The sequence below is a fragment of the Pseudophryne corroboree genome, chromosome 1, assembly GCF_028390025.1.
Source record: "Pseudophryne corroboree isolate aPseCor3 chromosome 1, aPseCor3.hap2, whole genome shotgun sequence".
Taxonomy (NCBI): domain Eukaryota; kingdom Metazoa; phylum Chordata; class Amphibia; order Anura; family Myobatrachidae; genus Pseudophryne; species Pseudophryne corroboree.
This window is the reverse complement of record NC_086444.1, coordinates 697,652,578-697,672,777: the sequence shown is the minus strand read 5'-3', so window position 1 is coordinate 697,672,777 and position 20,200 is coordinate 697,652,578. Positions and strand designations below refer to the sequence as shown.

Here is a 20,200-nt window from a genome sequence, read left to right as displayed (position 1 = left end):
ATATAGACATGCTGCATATCATTTTAATCAGCAGACGCTGCTTGTGCATCCTAGCCACATAGCAATGCAAATAAGATGCATTTTCATAAAAAAAAAGGTGCCCGACGTTAGCAGAACTGCTAGCTGACTCATCTCCTGCTGCATGGCACATTGAGGCAAGATTTATGAGGATACATCTGTATCTAAGCAGAGGTCTCAGTGTTAGCGGCCGTGTGAGTGCTGTGTGTGAGTGGGTTGGTTGTCCATTAGTGTTCGGCATATGTGTAAGGGGCATTATGCGTGTTATGTGTATAAATGCATTAATAATGTGCTGCAAATGTGTAAGGCGCACAATGTGTGTCATTATGTGTATAAGGGTATTAATAATGTGAAAGGGTTCTTCACTGTTAGGGCAATTAGGATGTGGAATTCCCTGCCAGGGAAGGTGGTAATGGCGGACTCTGTAAATGGATTTAAAAAAGGAATGGATACATTTCTGAATGAAAATTATATCAAAGGTTACAATATTTAAAATATCAACGTGGTTAATCCGGGGGTAATATGAGTTATAGTAGCTAACTAGTCATAAAACATTATTCAGCGGGTATGTAGAATCATCACAACTTAATACAGGTTGAACACGATGGGCAATTTGCCTCTTTTCAACCTCAATTACTATGTTACTATGTATTAAGAATGTGTGGTATATGTGTATGGGGTACTATGTGTGTCATTATGTATATAAGGGTACTAATAATGTGCAGCATATGTGTAAGGTACATTATGCGTGTCATTATGTGTATTATGGCATTAATAAAGGTTGGCATAATGTGTAAGGTGCATTATGTTTATAAGGACATTAATAATGTGTGTCATGTGTAAGGGGCATTACTGTGTGGTACTATGTGTATAAAGTCATTACTGATATGTGTCATTATGTGTATAAGGTTCTCTACTGTGTGGCGTAACGTATAGAAGGGACACTACTGTGAGGTCTAATGTGAGTAAAGAGCAATATAGTGTGGAGCAATGTGAATAAGGAGCAATTCAGTGTGATGTAATGTGAATAAGGGGCACTACTGTAAGAAGTAACATATATAAGGTAAGGTATTACTACTGTGTGATGTAATGTGAATTAGGGACACTATCGCATGATAAAATGTAAATAAAGTTGCAGTACTGTGTGGTGTAATTTGAATTGGGGGTACTATTGTGTGGCCATGCCCCTTCACCAGCAAAAACACACCCCTTTTTCGGCTGTGCGCCGAATGTTCGCACTGTTCTTATTTAAAATATAGGGGGTAGGAGTACCCTAAGGAGGCCTGCTATGGGTGAGGGGTGATGGTGCTGGGAAAGGGGTGCAGGGTCAGAGGCGGAACTAGCGGTGGTGCTAGGGGGCACCAGCCAAAATCTTGCCTAGGGCATCATATTGGTTAGGGCTGGCTCTGTTTGTATATTCTCCTTGTGTTTGCGTGGGTTTCCTCCGGGTACTCCGGTTTTCACACTCACTCCAAAAATACACTGACAGGTTAATCGGCACCTGACAAAAATTAACCATAGCGTGTGCATGTACTGTAGATGTGTTAGGGCAGACTAGATGGGCCTAGTGGTTGTTATTTGTTGTCAAAATTCTATGTTTCTATTAGTGATGAGCGGGTTCGGTTTCTCGGAAACCGAATCCCCCCGAACTTCACCCTTTTTACACGGGTCCGAGCCATACTCGGATTCTCCCGTATGGCTCGGGTAACCCGAGCGCGCCCGAACGTCATCATCCCGCTGTCGGATTCTCGCGAGATTCGGATTCTATATAAGCAGCCGCGCGTCGCCGCCATTTTCACTCGTGCATTGGAAATGTTAGGGAGAGGACGTGGCTGGCGTCCTCTCCGTTATTGTTGAACTTGATTGTGCACTATTGCTTAATTGTGGGGAGGGCTGGGGAGCAGCTGTATAATATAGGAGGAGTACAGTGCAGAGTTTTGCTGACAGTGACCACCAGTATACGTTGTCTGCCTGAAAAACACTCCATATCTGTGCTCAGTGTGCTGCTTTATTGTGTGGACTGGGGACCACCAGTATAATATTATATAGGAGGAGTACAGTGCAGAGTTTTGCTGACCAGTGACCACCAGTATATAATATATAGCATTACGGTACAGTAGGCCACTGCTGTACCTACCTCTGTGTCGTCATTAAGTATACTATCCATCTACATTCTATACCTGTGGTGCATTTTAGTTTTGCAGTTTGCTGACACAGTGACCACCAGTATACTATATATAGCAGTACGGTACGGAAGGCCACTGCTGTACCTACCTCTGTGTCGTCATTAAGTATACTATCCATCTACATTCTATACCTGTGGTGCATTTTAGTTTTGCAGTTTGCTGACACAGTGACCACCAGTATACTATACAGGTTGAGTCTCCCTTATCCAAAATGCTTGGGACCAGAGGTACTTTGGATATGGGATTTTTCCGTATTTTGGAATAATTGCATACCATAATGAGATATCATGGTGATGGGACCTAAGTCTAAGCACAGAATGCATTTATGTTACATATACACCTTATACACACAGCCTGAAGGTAATTTTAGCCAATATTTTTTATAACTTTGTGCATTAAACAAAGTGTGTCTACATTCACACAATTCATTTATGTTTCATATACACCTTATACACACAGCCTGAAGGTAATTTAATACAATATTTTTAATAACTTTGTGTATTAAACAAAGTTTGTGTACATTGAGACATCAAAAAACAAAGGTTTCACTATTTCACTCTCAAAAAAGTCCGTATTTCGGAATATTCCGTATTTCGGAATATATGGATATGGGATACTCAACCTGTATATAGCAGTACGGAAGGCTACTGCTGTACCTACCTCTGTGTCGTCATTAAGTATACTATCCATCTACATTCTATACCTGTGGTGCATTTTAGTTTTGCAGTTTGCTGACACAGTGACCACCAGTATACTATATATAGCAGTACGGTACGGAAGGCCACTGCTGTACCTACCTCTGTGTCGTCATTAAGTATACTATCCATCTACATTCTATACCTGTGGTACATTTTAGTTTTGCAGTTTGCTGACACAGTGACCACCAGTATACTATATATAGCAGTACGGTACGGAAGGCCACTGCTGTACCTACCTCTGTGTCGTCATTAAGTATACTATCCATCTACATTCTATACCTGTGGTGCATTTTAGTTTTGCAGTTTGCTGACACAGTGACCACCAGTATACTATATATAGCAGTACGGTACGAAAGGCCACTGCTGTACCTACCTCTGTGTCGTCATTAAGTATACTATCCATCTACATTCTATACCTGTGGTGCATTTTAGTTTTGCAGTTTGCTGACACAGTGACCACCAGTATACTATATATAGCAATACGGTACGGAAGGCCACTGGTGTACCTACCTCTGTGTCATCATTAAGTATACTATCCATCTACATTCTATACCTGTGGTGCATTTTAGTTTTGCAGTTTTATGACACAGTGACCACCAGTATACTATATATAGCAGTACGGTACGGAAGGCCACTGCTCTACCTACCTCTGTGTCATCATTAAGTATACTATCCATCTACATTCTATACCTGTGGTGCATTTTAGTTTTGCAGTTTGCTGACACAGTGACCACCAGTATATTACACTGCTCAAAAAAATAAAGGGAACACCCAAAATAACACATCCTAGATCTGAATAAATGAAATATTCTAATTAAATACTTGGTTCTTTACATAGTTGAATGTGCTGACAACAAAATCACACAAAAATTATCAATGGAAATCAAATTTATTAACCCATGGAGGTCTGGATTTGGAGTCACCCTCAAAATTAAAGTGGAAAAACACACTACAGGATGATCCAACTTTAATGTAATGTCCTTAAAACAAGACAAAATGAGGCTCAGTAGTGTGTGTGGCCTCCACGTGCCTTTATGATCTCCCTACAACCCACATAAGTGGCTCAGGTAGTGCAGCTCATCCAGGATGGCACATCAATGCGAGCTGTGGCAAGAAGATTTGCTGTGTCTGTCAGCGTAGTGTCCAGAGCATGGAGGCGCTACCAGGAGACAGGCCAGTACATCAGGAGACGTGGAGGAGACCGTGGGAGGGCAACAACCCAGCAGCAGGACCGCTACCTCCACCTTTGTGCAAGGAGGAACAGGAGGAGCACTGCCAGAGCCCTGCAAAATGACCTCCAGCAAGCCACAAATGTGCATGTGTCTACTCAAACGATCAGAAACAGACTCCATGAGGGTGGTATGAGGGCCCGACGTCCACAGGTGGGGGTTGTGCTTACAGCCCAACACCGTGCAGGACATTTGGCATTTGCCAGAGAACACCAAGATTGGCAAATTTGCCACTTGCGCCCTGTGCTCTTCACAGATGAAAGTAGGTTCTCACTGAGCACATGTGACAGAGTCTGGAGACGCCAAGGAGAACGTTCTGCTGCCTGCAACATCCTCCAGCATGACCATTTGGCAGTGGGTCAGTAATGGTGTGGGGTGGCATTTCTTTGGGAGGGCCGCACAGCCCTCCATGTGCTCGCCAGAGGTAGCCTGACTGCCATTACGTACCGAGATGAGATCCTCAGACCCCTTGTGAGACCATATGCTGGTGTGGTTGGCCCTGGGTTCCTCCTAATGCAAGACAATGCTAGACCTCATGTGGCTGGAGTGTGTCAGCAGTTCCTGCAAGACGAAGGCATTGATGCTATGGACTGGCCCGCCCGTTCCCCAGACCTGAATCCAATTGAGCACATCTGGGACATCATGTCTCGCTCCATCCACCAATGCTACATTGCACCCCAGACTGTCCAAGAGTTGGCGGATGCTTTAGTCCAGGTCTGGGAGGAGATCCCTCAGGAGACCATCCGCCACCTCATCAGGAGCATGCCCAGGCATTGTAGGGAGGTCATTCAGGCACATGGAGGCGACACACACTACTGAGCCTTATTTTGACTTGTTTTAAGGACATTACATCAAAGTTGGATCAGCCTGTAGTGTGTTTTTCCACTTTAATTTTGAGGGTGACTCCAAATCCAGACCTCCATGGGTTAATAAATTTGATTTCCATTGATAATTTTTGTGTGATTTTGTTGTCAGCACATTCAACTATGTAAAGAACAAAGTATTTAATAAGAATATTTCATTCATTCAGATCTAGGATGTGTTCTTTTAGTGTTCCCTTTATTTTTTTGAGCAGTGTATATATAGCAGTACGGTACGGAAGGCCACTGCTGTACCTACCTCTGTGTCGTCATTAAGTATACTATCCATCTACATTCTATATTTGTGGTGCATTTTAGTTTTGCAGTTTGCTGACACAGTGACCACCAGTATACTATATATAGCAGTACGGTACGGAAGGCCACTGCTGTACCTACCTCTGTATCGTCATTAAGTATACTATCCATCTACATTCTATACCTGTGGTGCATTTTAGTTTTGCAGTTTGCTGACACAGTGACCACCAGTATACTATATATAGCAGTACGGTATGGAAGGCCACTGCTGTACCTACCTCTGTGTCGTCATTAAGTATACTATCCATCTACATTCTACACCTGTGGTGCATTTTAGTTTTGCAGTTTGCTGACACAGTAACCACCAGTATACTATATATAGCAGTACGGTACGGAAGGCCACTGCTGTACCTACCTCTGTGTCGTCAAGTATACTATCCATCCATACCTGTGGTGCATTTCAGTTGTGCGCAGTATATATAGTAGTAGGCCATTGCTATTGATAGTTACTGGCATATAATTCAACACATTAAAAAATGGAGAACAAAAATGTGGAGGTTAAAATAGTCAAAGATCAAGATCCATTTCCACCTCGTGCTGAAGCTGCTGCCACTAGTCATGGCCGAGACGATGAAATGCCATCAACGTCGTCTGCCAAGGCCAATGCCCAATGTCATAGTAGAGAGCATGTAAAATCCAAAAAACAAAAGTTCAGTAAAATTACCTGTGGCCGGAGAGACCCCAGCCCACGTGGACAATGGCCGCTGCAGCACTGAAGGGGTTAACCCCTAGTGCCCGGCGCCATTTTGCGGACAATAGGCGCTTGGCGTCACTGGTAAATGTACTTACGGCGCTGGGCGCAGACTGTTTAAAAATATGTTTAATGATGTGTCTTAACATGTCATATGTAGTGCTCTGTGCACAATTGCAGGAATGCATGTTTAAATGAATTTATATTTAAGATGTGGTCACCTGTATATTTAAAGGAAAATGCACTTACTATAGATGTCTGAATAATCATCTCCTGTCAGTAGGAAGTGGCATGCTAATGGCCCTGTCCTAGCAGAGAGGTGTGAAGGACAATACCTTTTGATGTGTAAGTTCCTTAGAGAGATGTTACTCACAGGGATCTCCTTATCCCATATGTAAAGTAGTTCTGGACTTGGAACCTGTTTTATGTAATGATTTAATTGATATACGAACCCTGAATGGCAGATGCAGGAAGGAAGACTGTTTGTTTGTATTGTAGCCTTTCCTGTTGTAATATCAAACACTGGGTTTGCCTGGAGATGTGAATGAGACAGAAACATTTCTATTTTGAAGCTATGTGATAAATTTATCAATAGTGAATGTTAATATGATACCAAACGTTGTCTGGGTGACAGGAAGGAGGATATTGTTTTATTGCACTTATCTCCTTTTGAAATGTAATTTATTTATTGGTATTTTGTAAAATAACCTGATTGGTTGGAGAAGACAGGGAGGGCTTACCCCCCTGTGGTACTGTGTGGAAAACTGACATAAAAAGGAGACCTGCGTGCCTCCAGAGTTGTATTGTAGTTGTACCATCTTATTCTGCTGGAACATCTTGCTGTATGCTGCTGCCCCTAGCAATAGGGAAGAGTTCTCTTTAGAACTATTGAGCAAATAAAACATCATTGCCTCAAGAAGATTGCTTCATCTTGTGACCTACAGGGCTATGCCAACCATAGCCCCGTCCTCCGGCTGTCCAGGGAAGCACCTAACGTCTCCAAGTTCCGCCTTCCGCCAGCTACCGGTAGAGGCTTAGCAAGTGGCTAGTGGGGATTCGTCAACACCACACAGGTGTGGTAAGGTAGTGCGTCGGCACATACAGAGCAGAACCGTGGTTCCAAACGCCACGGCAGGTTAGGAGTTTGGTGGTGGCAGCATAAACCCGCCCACAGCGCAGTGGGTGGAGTCAGTAATAGGCGGTTACTGACGGTAAGCGGGAATCCCCTATGTGGTCAGGCCTCGTGTGACCTAACCTTCCAATCTGTGCGCAGGAGACGGGACGCGAAAGCGGCGAGTGCTTTCGTACGGGACCGTCCTGTCACATGACCCAAAAATCAAAATTAAAAGCGTCTGAAGAGAAGCGTAAACTTGCCAATATGCCATTTGCGACACGGAGTGGCAAGGAACGGCTGAGGCCCTGGCCTATGTTCATGGCTAATGGTTCAGCTTCACATGAGGATGGAAGCACTCATCCTCTCGCTAGAAAAATTAAAAGACTTAAGCTGGCAAAAGCACAGCAAAGAACTGTGCGTTCTTCTAAATCACAAATCCCCAAGGAGAGTCCAATTGTGTCGGTTGCGATGCCTGACCTTCCCAACACTGGACGGGAAGAGCTTGCGCCTTCCACCATTTGCACGCCCCCTGCAAGTGCTGGAAGGAGCACCCGCAGTCCAGTTCCTGATAGTCAAATTGAAGATGTCACTGTTGAAGTACACCAGGATGAGGATATGGGTGTTGCTGGCGCTGGGGAGGAAATTGACAAGGAGGATTCTGATGGTGAGGTGGTTTGTTTAAGTCAGGCACCCGGGGAGACACCTGTTGTCCGTGGGACGAATATGGCCATTGACATGCCTGGTCAAAATACAAAAAAAATCAGCTCCTCGGTGTGGAATTATTTCAACACAAATGCGGACAACAGGTGTCAAGCCGTGTGTTGCCTTTGTCAAGCTGTAATAAGTAAGGGTAAGGACGTTAACCACCTCGGAACATCCTCCCTTATACGTCACCTGCAGCGCATTCATCATAAGTCAGTGATAAGTTCAAAAACTTTGGGTGACAGCGGAAGCAGTCCACTGACCAATAAATCCCTTCCTCTTGTAACCAAGCTCCTGCAAACCACACCACCAACTCCCTCAGTGTCAATTTCCTCCTTACCCAGGAAAGCCAATAGTCCTGCAGGCCATGTCACTGGCAAGTCTGACGAGTCCTCTCCTGCCTGGGATTCCTCCGATGCATCCTTGAGTGTAACGCCTACTGCTGTTGTAGCTGCTGGGAGTCGATCGTCATCCCAGAGGGGAAATCGGAAGACCACTTGTACTACTTCCAGTAAGCAATTGACTGTCCAACAGTCCTTTGCGAGGAAGATGAAATATCACAGCAGTCATCCTGCTGCAAAGCAGATAATTCAGGCCTTGGCAGCCTGGGCGGTGAGAAACGTGGTTCTGGTATCCACCGTTAATTCAGAGGTAACTAGAGACTTGATTGAGGTACTGTGTCCCCGGTACCAAATACCATCTAGGTTCCATTTCTCTAGGCAGGCGATACTGAAAATGTACACAGACCTCAGAAAAAGACTCACCAGTGTCCTAAAAAATGCAGTTGTACCCAATGTCCACTTAACCACAGACATGTGGACAAGTGGAGCAGGGAAGAATCAGGACTATATGACTGTGACAGCCCACTGGGTAGATGTATTGCCTCCCGCAGCAAGAACAGCAGCAGCGGCACTAGTAGCAGCATCTCGCAAACGCCAACTCGTTCCTAGGCAGGCTACGCTTTGTATCACCGCTTTCCAGAAGAGGCACACAGCTGACAACCTCTTACGGAAACTAAGGAAGATCATTGCAGAATGGCTTACCCCAATTGGACTCTCCTGGGGATTTGTGACATCGGACAACGCCAGCAATATTGTGCGTGCATTACATCTGGGCAAATTCCAGCACGTCCCATGTTTTGCACATACATTTAATTTGGTGGTGCAGAATTATTTAAAAAACGACAGGGGCGTGCAAGAGATGCTGTCGGTGGCCCGAAGAATTGCGGGCCACTTTCGGCATTCAGCCACCGCGTACAGAAGACTGGAGCACCACCAAACAATCCTGAACCTGCCCTGCCATCATCTGAAGCAAGAGGTGGTAACGAGGTGGAATTCAACCCTCTATATGCTTCAGAGGATGAAGGAGCAGCAAAAGGCCATTCAAGCCTATACATCTGCCCACGATATAGGCAAAGGAGGGGGAATGCACCTGACTCAAGCGCAGTGGAGAATGATTTCAACGTTGTGCAAGGTTCTGCAACCCTTTGAACTTGCCACACGTGAAGTCAGTTCAGACACTGCCAGCCTGAGTCAGGTCATTCCCCTCATCAGGCTTTTGCAGAAGAAGCTGGAGACATTGAAGGAGGAGCTAAAACAGAGCGATTCCGCTAGGCATGTGGGACTTGTGGATGGAGCCCTTAATTCGCTTAACCAGGATTCACGGGTGGTCAATCTGTTGAAATCAGAGCACTACATTTTGGCCACCGTGCTCGATCCTAGATTTAAAACCTACGTTGTATCTCTCTTTCCGGCAGACACAAGTCTGCAGAGGTTCAAAGACCTGCTGGTGAGAAAATTGTCAAGTCAAGCGGAACGTGACCCGTCAACATCTCCTCCTTCACATTCTCCCGCAACTGGGGGTGCGAGGAAAAGGCTAAGAATTCCGAGCCCACCCGCTGGCGGTGATGCAGGGCAGTCTGGAGCGAGTGCTGACATCTGGTCCGGACTGAAGGACCTGCCAACAATTACTGACATGTCGTCTTCTGTCACTTCATATGATTCTCTCACCATTGAAAGAATGGTGGAGGATTATATCAGTGACAGCATCCAAGTAGGCACGTCAGACAGTCCGTACGTATACTGGCAGGAAAAAGAGGCAATTTGGAGGCCCTTGCACAAACTGGCTTTATTCTACCTAAGTTGCCCTCCCTCCAGTTTGTACTCCGAAAGAGTGTTTAGTGCAGCCGCTCACCTTGTCAGCAATCGGCGTACGAGGTTACTTCCAGAAAATGTGGAGAAGATGATGTTCATCAAAATGAATTATAATCAATTCCTCCGTGGAGACATTCACCAGCAGCAATTGCCTCCACAAAGTACACAGGGACCTGAGATGGTGGATTCCAGTGGGGATGAATTAATAATCTGTGAGGAGGGGGATGTACACAGTGAAAGCAGGGCCGGTTCTAAGATTTGTGGCGCCCCGGGCAAAATATGGGGGCGTGGCTTCAATTGGGGGCGTAGTCAACGCGCTGAAAGAAAAAATAAAAACAAATAAAAAGTATACTTACCATCCCCGTTCCTGATCCAGACCCCCTCCGCCGGCGGCGCCGCTCTTCTCCTCTACTGTCTTCTCTTCGATCTATGGGAGAGACGTTATTACGTCTCTCCCATAGAACAGCATAGACACTAGAGGTCAATTATGACCCCTAGTGTCTGTGCCACTATGCTGTGCGGTGCGCGATGACGTCATCGCGCATCGCACACCAAAGGTCCTCTAGACGAAGGGAAACTAGACCGTAGTGTCTAGTTTCCCTTCATGGAGAGGACCTTTGCTGTGCGGTGCGCGATGACGTCATCGCGCACCGCACAACTAAGGTCCTCTCAATGAAGGGAAACTAGACGCTACGCGTCTGGTTCCCTTCAAAGCGGGGGGGGGGGGGCACAGTGGCGGATCTTGCCCTGGTGCGGCGCCCTCCGGATGGCGCCGGCACCCTCCGGAAGGCGGCGCCCCGGGCAAAAGTACCGCTTGCCCGTGGCAAGAACCGCCACTGAGTGAAAGGGGGTGAGGAATCAGACGATGAGGAGGAGGTGGACATCTTGCCTCTGTAGAGCCAGTTTGTGCAAGGAGAGATTGATTGCTTCTTTTTTTGGTGGGGGCCCAAACCAACCAGTCATTTCAGCCACAGTCATGTGGCAGACCCTGTCGCTGAAATGATGGGTTCGTTAAAGTGTGCATGTCCTGTTTATACAACATAAGGGTGGGTGGGAGGGCCCAAGGACAATTCCATCTTGCACCTCTTTTTTCTTTCATTTATCTTTGCATCGTGTGCTGTTTGGGGACAATTTTTTTGAAGTGCCATCCTGCCTGACACTGCAGTGCCACTCCTAGATGGGCCAGGTCTTTGTGTCGGCCACTTGTGTCGCTTAGCTTAGTCACACAGCGACCTTGGTGCGCCTCTTTTTTTCTTTGCATCATGTGCTGTTTGGGGACAATTTTTTTGAAGTGCCATCCTGCCTGACACTGCAGTGCCACTCCTAGATGGGCCAGGTGTTTGTGTCGGCCACTTGTGTCGCTTAGCTTAGTCACACAGCGACCTTGGTGCGCCTCTTTTTTTCTTTGCATCATGTGCTGTTTGGGGACTATTTTTTTGAAGTGCCATCCTGCCTGACACTGCAGTGCCACTCCTAGATGGGCCAGGTGTTTGTGTCGGCCACTTGGGTCGCTTAGCTTAGTCATCCAGCGACCTCGGTGCAAATTTTAGGACTAAAAATAATATTGTTAGGTGTGAGGTGTTCAGAACAGACTGGAAATGAGTGGAAATTATGGTTATTGAGGTTAATAAAACTATGGGATCAAAATGACCCCCAAATTCTATGATTTAAGCTGTTTTTTAGGGTTTTTTGTAAAAAAACACCCGAATCCGACAAAAATTTTTCGGTGAGGTTTTGCCAAAATGCGTCCGAATCAAAAACACGGCCGCGGAACCGAATCCAAAACCAAAACACAAAACCCGAAAAATTTCCGTTGCACATCACTAGTTTCTATGCCTCTGTCTCTGCCCATGTGTGCCCAGGACAGTAGCAAGCCTGGCTGGGCTCAGGTACTTTTCAGGGGGTGTGGCCTAATCACAGGAGGCATGGTCATCCACCCTTAAACTAGGTACACACTATACAATTATTTGGTAGATAATCTGCCAGATCTAGCTGGGTGGAAAGACCGCGTAGGGAGCATAATGCGACCACAGCGGCATAAACGCACCGTCCAGGGCCTCCGCAGCGCCGCTCAAGGCACCACATGGCCTGTGAGGGGTTAATGTTTTCGGCTGGGAGGAACTCAGAGAGTGGGCCGGGGGGCCCATTGGCTGCAGCATGAGAGGGGGCTGGCCTGTCATGCATATAGGCAGCCGGCAGGATACTTCCTGCCTCTCTTCAGCCTTTTCGTTAGGACTGCAAGTATCACCCTTCTTACATTTTAACTAATAGCTTTATTCTCTGCTCACATCTCTGCTCACATCTCATTATTCTTTTACATTTCCCTTCCTCTGATATTTAACCCCTCTTTCTGTTATTCCTACCCTTATAATCTTTTTAATCTTTGCTGTCCTTCACTTCTCTTAGCATATCTCTTACTATTTCAGCTCTCCTTCCCCTCCAGGCATGGCCGCTAGACGTCCCACCCGCTCCGCTGGCCTCCCCGCCCGGCTCATAGACGCGTCTGCTGTCCAGCCGGCACGGGGAAGACAGGCTGCAGCGGCCGTACGGGAACCCCAGGGCGCGCGCGGCCGGGCTCAGCCGCCCGCCCGGGCTCCCCCGCGCGTGCGCTCTCCGTCCCCGCTGCTAGCCGCGGCGGGGAACGGAGCGCTGGGCGGCCGGAGAAATACGCGGCAAAGAGCCAGGGATGGTGTCCTGCCATCCCTGAGCTCGCCGCTCGCTACACGCGGCTGCCCTGATCACGTGGGGCCGGGACAGAGCTCCCGGCCCGCGGATCAGCAGCCGCAGGCCAGCAATGAACACGTGGGAAGTGGGGGTCGGGAGGGGGGTCGTGCGGCTGCCAGACCTGCACAGGGCAGGCAGCGCGCGCGTGGCACCAGGAATACTGCCACTAGGGGGGCCCAGATGAGGCCTGTCCCCACTGTTCACCCCTCCCCCTCATCAAGTCAGGTCCAGCCCGCGCCCCCCCCACGACAGGGAGGGGCGTCGCCCCCGCCCCGCTACTGCACACCCTCCTCTACCGATCCCCGCTAGGGAGGGGCCCATACGTCGGGGGCGTTCTGCGTCCGCCCGCGGCGGCGTGCCCCACCGGGCCTCTCCTGCAGGGGGTGCCCCTGTGGCGCCCCTCCCCTCCAGGATACCGCGTCTGGCTCGAGGCGCTGCGTCCGCCGTCCACGGCCATGCGCCTCCGACGGGGGTTCCTCACCCCAGGGGGCGGCGTGCGCAGTCGGGGGGTGTCCGTTCCGCACCTCCTCGCGGCCGGTCATCTCCCGCTAATGTGGATACGGAGGGGTCACATGCCTACATTGTGCCTCCTCCCGCCAGTAGCGATGACGGTTCAGTTTCTCCTCCGGTGGCCAATACGCGAGATCGGAGAAGATCGCGGCGGGAGCAATTGGCGCGGGATTTCTCCCAGCGGGACGGCGATACCGTGACGCCCGACAGTGAGGGATCATCGGGGTCCTTGCTCCCAACGGGGGGTTTACTATTCTCCCGTAGGGAACACGACCCGCGTGGCGGCTCTGAAGTTCCTACGCAGGCCACGGCAGCGGCACCCTTGGTGGACCCCACTGTTCTGTCCGCCATTTGTGCGGCTGTTGTGTCGGCAGTGGCGCCCTTGTTATCCCCCGTACCCGGGGGACTTGGGCGGTCCTCCACTTCTTTGGCGGATAGCATTGCGCAAGCTCTTGCCCCGCTTCTGTCCTCTGGCGCGACCGTTCCCCCGCCTGCCCCGCTCCCGGCTGCGGCAAACTCGGTGGAGGAGCGGGGAAACCATGTCTCTTTTGTCCCCCCAGCCGCGGACGTCAGGAGAGAAATGGAGTCTGTCGGCGCTTCCGCGAGTCGACCAGTGGCCGTCGAGACGGACGGTGTTCCCTCTCGTGCAGGTGAGTCTTCATCGGACCCCGACTGGTCCCGGGGAAGCGCGGTTACACCCCTTAGCGGCTTAGGATCGGTTTCTCACTCCGGCTCCTCTAGTGCTGGCGGCAGGGTGCGTAAGGATTCTAGCAAGCGCAGCCGCAGGCGTCGGTACACGGACTCTTCCCTTGCCTCCACGTCCTCAGAGGGCCTGTCCTCCTCTGATGGCGGACTGCACAGGGTTAAGCGCCGCAGACGACGCGAGCGTCGGTATTCGACCTCGTCCGCCTCCCAAGTCTCGGTGGAATCGGACACCGTGCACTGCGCTAATACGGCGGTGCAACGTGGTCTTAGGCCCCGGGTCCGGGATAGAATCCGCAAGGGCCAATATGTTAATATTTTCGCTCTCACTAGTGACGATAGAAAAGCCTTACTTTCCGCCAAGAAAAAGGGGCAGGGCAGCGAGGACGCTCTGCGCTCCTACCCGAATTGGGTACGCTGCATGTTGATATTTGCGGCATGTTACCTAGAGACCCGCCCGGACGAACATATGAACATAGTTCGATATCAATTCCTCATACATGTTCTGTACCACAAGTATAAAGGGTCGGCCTGGCGTCGTTATGATGAGGATTTTCGCCGAAAACAGCACGGGCGGCAGATCTATAACTTCGGCAAGAAGGATGTGGAACTGTGCTCGGAACTGACCCAGGGTTCGGCCGGCGCTGAGGAGAGCGGCACAGCGAAGAGATGGGCTAAGCGTCCCACCCCTCGTTCTGCCGGCTTTCGCGGCGGTTCAGGGCGCGCGGGGCATGGAAAATGCTTCGCTTTTAATAATGCACAATGCGACTTAGGTAGCCGCTGTCGTTTTCGTCACTCCTGTATCCGATGTGGGGGGGGCCACGGGATTAAGGACTGTTCCAGTCCTGGGGTCGGAGGTGCGTTCGGTCCTCAGACCCGGCAGAGCCGCGCGCCCGCGGCCTCTAGCGTTGGCCATAGCCCCCACCCCAATTAGGCTTCGGGCACTCCTTCCCTGGCTGCGACGGTACCCGCGCCCGGCTGACGCCCATTTCCTACACTCGGGATTCGCGTCGGGCTTCCCTTTACCTATACATGGGCGTGTGGGCCCCGGGACGGGCACGAACCTGCGCTCGGCCAGGGAATTTCCCGAAGTGCTCCGCCAGAAGGTCGAGGCCGAGGTGTCGCTAGGTAGGATGGTGGGCCCTTTCCGGGAACCCCCCTTGCCGGACCTCGTATTGTCCCCCGTTGGCATAGTTCCCAAAAAGACCATGGGAAAATTTCGCCTTATCCAGCATCTGTCCTGCCCTCCAGGGTCGTCGGTTAATGATGCCATCCCTCCGGATCAGTGTAGGGTTGTTTATCTATCCTTTGACTCAGCCATCGACACCATCCGGTCCTTTGGTCCTGGGGCAATGATGTGTAAATTGGACATCCAGTCAGCGTTCCGCCTCCTCCCGCTGCACCCGTCCGCCTTTCGGTTTATGGGTTTTCAGCTGGACGATGGTTTTTACATCGATCGGTGCCTCCCTATGGGGTGTTCCATCTCTTGCGCCTACTTCGAGCGTTTCAGTTCTTTCCTCCACTGGTGTCTCCAGCAGGAGACGGGCGAACGGGGCATTTCGCACTACTTAGACGATTTCCTTTTTATCGGCCCTTCAGATTCGGATCGCTGCCTCCTTTTGCTGCAGGGGGCTCTCGCCCTCTTCGCGCACTTTGGTGTTCCGGTGGCACCTGAGAAGACGGAGGGTCCCTCCGCCTCCTTGGTTTACCTCGGGATTCAGATTGATACGGTCGGTGGTTTGTGTAGGCTCCCCGCGGACAAGGTGTTGCGTTTGCACGATGGTATCCTATATGCGCTGGCGGCGGGCAAGCTCACGCTCAAACAGGCTCAATCCTTATTGGGCCTGTTTAACTTTGCTTGCAAGGTGATACCCATGGGTAGAGTCTTCTGTAGAAAATTGGAACGGGCTACCATGGGGGTTAGACGCCCACATCATTTTCTTCGATTGTCTCTTGAAATCCGAAGGGATTTGCGCATTTGGGACGAATTTCTTATTCGTTTCAACGGCATCCGTATTTGGCAGGAGGCGGCTGTGTCTAGCCCAGCCCTGGAGCTTTTCACAGACGCCTCTGGCGGTTACGGGTTCGGAGCTTATTTTGCAGGCCGTTGGTGCGCGCGTCCCTGGCCTCCGGCCTGGCTTAGCGGGGGCCTTACGTCAAATATGCTGTTGCTGGAAATATTTCCCATTTTAGTCGCTCTGGAATTGTGGTGCGCGGCCCTGCGGAACAAACAGGTTATCTTCTGGTGCGACAATTTGGGCGTGGTCTTTGCCATAAACCGGCAAAAATCCACTTCCTTGCCGGTTCTGCGGGTCCTTGCACAGATAGTCTTGCTCTGCTTGGTGAACAACATTACGTTGCGAGCAAAACATGTCCCTGGCGTGCGTAACGAAATTGCGGATGCCCTGTCGCGCGGCGATTGGCAGCGGTTTCGGCGCTTGGCTCCTGCAGCGCTACTCCATGGGGAATTATGTCCTGCTTATGTGTGGCAGGTCATCCACCCGGATTGGAGGAGTTAGCACACAGATCGTTGGCCCCTGCTACGTTTGCGGCCTATCGTGCCGCCTGGGAACGGTGGAGTCGCTTCCTCATGGAGCGAGGCCAGAGTGGTAAGACCTCTCACACTTTACTCTTAGAATATATCTGGATGCTGTACTCCGACGGGATTTCGCGGGCGTCTGTTAACAGGATTCTGGCGGGTATATCATACTTTCTGCAGCTGCGGGGGGAAGCGGATTTTACGAAGTCCTTTTTCCTCCGGCGGGTGTTGAAAGGTTGGGCACGGGCGTCCCCGCCCCTCCCAGATACTCGTCTGCCGATCACTGGGGCTTTGCTGCGGCGGATTTTGGGATCCCTCCGGAGTATTTGCTCCTCGGGATACGAAGTTCGCCTCTTCATGGCGGCCTTTACGATGGCCTTCCACGGCGCGTTCAGGGTGGGCGAGCTGGTGGCCGTCTCTCGGACTTCTGCCTCGCCCATGCTGGCGGCCCACGTCGTCATACGTCCCGACGGTTTGTGGTGCAGGATTCAGCGCTCCAAGACTGACGTAGCCGGCAGGGGGCAGTGGGTTCGAATGGGCCGGGCCAGTTCGCGGGGCATTTGTCCGGTTTCCGCGGCCCTGGCTTATTCGTCCCTTCGGCCTCCAACGCCCACTGGGTGGCTCGTCCATAGCGATGGGTCCCCGTTGACCAGATATCAATTCCGGTCGGTTTTGGGGCGTTGTATCTTGTACCTGGGTCTATCTCCGGCCGACTATGGGACTCACTCTTTCCGCATCGGCGCGGCTTCAGCAGCTGCTGCGGCGGGTTGGTCCGAAGTCGAAGTCCGGGCACTGGGTAGGTGGAGGTCTGGTGCAGTCAGACGCTATATCAGGCCTTTTCCTCCCAGTGCACCCATTTGAGGACTAGCCGCTCGTCGCAACTGCATTTTGCGGTTGTGGGGGCCTTGAGGAATTTTTGTTTTATCGTTGGTTTTACTACGGCTTTTGCCGGCTAACGAAGTTTCGTTTTTGCCTCAAGTCAAATTGGGTGGCCCAACCCCCCCCCCCCCCCCACCCATTTCCACTCCCCGTTAGGGACGTAGATAGGTTCCCCATTTAGCAATGCCGTATTTTATGTAATTTCTGACCTTCATTAAACCCTTCTTTTACAGGACGGCGGTTAGATCCGCGCTTTATATGATTCGTGGGCCATTCGTACATCTATTGGCTGTCCGTGTCGGCTCTGGCCTACGACACAACCCGTTTTCCTGAACTGCGGGCCGTGCGCTGGTTGGGGCGTAGAGGCCTCCGCTGGGACGGCCTGCGGGACTGGCTTAGGGCTGCAGTTGGCCGTTTTGGGTATCCGCTGTTCTTGGTGGTACATCTCGGGGGCAATGATTTGGTACACCGCACGGGCCTTGACATTCGCCTCGTGATGCGGCGCCAGCTGCTGGCACTTATGGCTGAGTGGCCGTTTTGCCTGATCCTCTGGTCGGACATGGTCCCCCGGCGATCTTGGCGTGGAGCCTTTAACCCGGGGGCGATTGACTTGGTTCGGAGACGGGTCAATTCGGTGGTCGGTAGTGCTGTCCTCCAGCATGGTGGCCTGGTCGTGCCGCACAGTGGTATCTCTTTCCGGGATCCGACTCTATACCGGTCTGATCTTCTGGGATGACTTTATGCACGTCCTTCGGTCCCCTTCGGTAGTTGTTTAGGTAACATTAGTTAAGGTTTAGTCGTTCATTAGTGTCTAGTTAGTTTTGTCGGTTTTTTAGCCCCTCCTCTAGTTAGTTGTTAGTTCGGTGGCGGCGGCAGGTTGGTAACCTGGCAGTTGGCCGGTTTAGGAACGGTTACTTAATTTTTAACCATGACTTCAAGGTGAGAAGTTGGGGTGTGTTTTAGAAACATTTTCTTAGTCGTTTGAATTAGTTTCCGGGCATCACTTTACCAAGTGGAGCCCATTAATTGGTAAAAACATATGTGGATGGCGGGGCTGGTGGCCCGAATTTTTTACCTCATAGGGGCGGAGCGTACCTCCGTCCCTACAACTGTTGGTGGGCAGGGGTAGTGGCAGAAGGTCGACCCCTGTCCTTGGATTTTTGAATTTTTAATGTCCAGGATGCAGGCAGGAGGCCGATCCCGGAACATTGGGGGCAGAAGGCTCCCTCACACATATGTTTTTATTGCTTACTTTTTATGTATTACAATGTTTTTTCACCCATGTTACTTTATTATGTTAACCGTTCTTCTCCCCGCCACCTTAGTTAGAGAGGGAAGTCTACATTTTAGTTTTAGCATTTAATAGGCCTTCCTCTCAGTCAGAAAATAAAAGCTGACCCCTTTCACGCCAACTACAGTTGTGGTGTTTTTATTTCATAGAATGAGTGTGCTTGAGTGGTGAGTGGATGCATCTGACGTGTGGGGTTTAAGACCGCGTAGGGAGCATAATGCGACCACAGCGGCATAAACGCACCGTCCAGGGCCTCCGCAGCGCCGCTCAAGGCACCACATGGCCTGTGAGGGGTTAATGTTTTCGGCTGGGAGGAACTCAGAGAGTGGGCCGGGGGGCCCATTGGCTGCAGCATGAGAGGGGGCTGGCCTGTCATGCATATAGGCAGCCGGCAGGATACTTCCTGCCTCTCTTCAGCCTTTTCGTTACCCACCCTCCCTCCCTGGGGACTTGTTTTTCTGCTTTACAGCTGTGTTCATTGTGTCGGCTTTGGGTGGCCGGTTTAGGAACGGTTACTTAATTTTTAACCATGACTTCAAGGTGAGAAGTTGGGGTGTGTTTTAGAAACATTTTCTTAGTCGTTTGAATTAGTTTCCGGGCATCACTTTACCAAGTGGAGCCCATTAATTGGTAAAAACATATGTGGATGGCGGGGCTGGTGGCCCGAATTTTTTACCTCATAGGGGCGGAGCGTACCTCCGTCCCTACAACTGTTGGTGGGCAGGGGTAGTGGCAGAAGGTCGACCCCTGTCCTTGGATTTTTGAATTTTTAATGTCCAGGATGCAGGCAGGAGGCCGATCCCGGAACATTGGGGGCAGAAGGCTCCCTCACACATATGTTTTTATTGCTTACTTTTTATGTATTACAATGTTTTTTCACCCATGTTACTTTATTATGTTAACCGTTCTTCTCCCCGCCACCTTAGTTAGAGAGGGAAGTCTACATTTTAGTTTTAGCATTTAATAGGCCTTCCTCTCAGTCAGAAAATAAAAGCTGACCCCTTTCACGCCAACTACAGTTGTGGTGTTTTTATTTCATAGAATGAGTGTGCTTGAGTGGTGAGTGGATGCATCTGACGTGTGGGGTTTATGAAAATCTGGTAATGGATGAGAGCAAATGACAATCTACCATTTGCTCTCAAACAGTGGAAAACTAACAAAACCTGTCGCTCATACAAATTGGTTAAACACAAATTTAACCAACTTGGATGAATGACTGTTTTTGTCCATTTTGCAGTTTTTGGGAGCAAATAGTCGATTGTCATTTGCTCTCATCCACTACCAGATTTTCATTCCAACCAGCTAGATCTAGCAGATTATCTACCAAATAATTGTATAGTGTGTACCTAGGCACAGAGAAAGAAAAAATTGGATAATAATTACCTACCGGTAAATCCATTTCTCGTAGTCCGTAGAGGATGCTGGGGTCCATTTAGTACCATGGGGTATAGACGGGTCCTTTGGGAGCCTCTGGCACTTTGAGAGTTTATTAGTGTGGGCTGGCTCCTCCCTCTATGTCCCTCCTACCAGACTCAGCCTAGAAACTGTGCCCCGAGTAGGATGATGAGATTCACACCAGCTCACACATA

General features: G+C 50.1%; 2 protein-coding genes across 2 annotated transcripts in view; one reads left to right on the top strand and one right to left on the bottom strand.

Moving 5' to 3' along the window:
* LOC134907761 (uncharacterized) overlaps positions 1-20,200 on the bottom strand; it is a 113,353-nt gene that overhangs the window by 57,592 nt on the left and 35,561 nt on the right. The gene's annotated exons all lie outside the window — the stretch shown is intronic.
* LOC134907745 (uncharacterized) lies at positions 12,928-19,624 on the top strand. Its single transcript, XM_063914818.1, has 2 exons — positions 12,928-13,850; positions 16,395-19,624. The coding sequence occupies exons 1-2, from the start codon at positions 13,781-13,783 to the stop codon at positions 17,300-17,302; spliced, it is 978 nt and encodes a 325-aa protein (XP_063770888.1). The 5' UTR covers positions 12,928-13,780; the 3' UTR covers positions 17,303-19,624.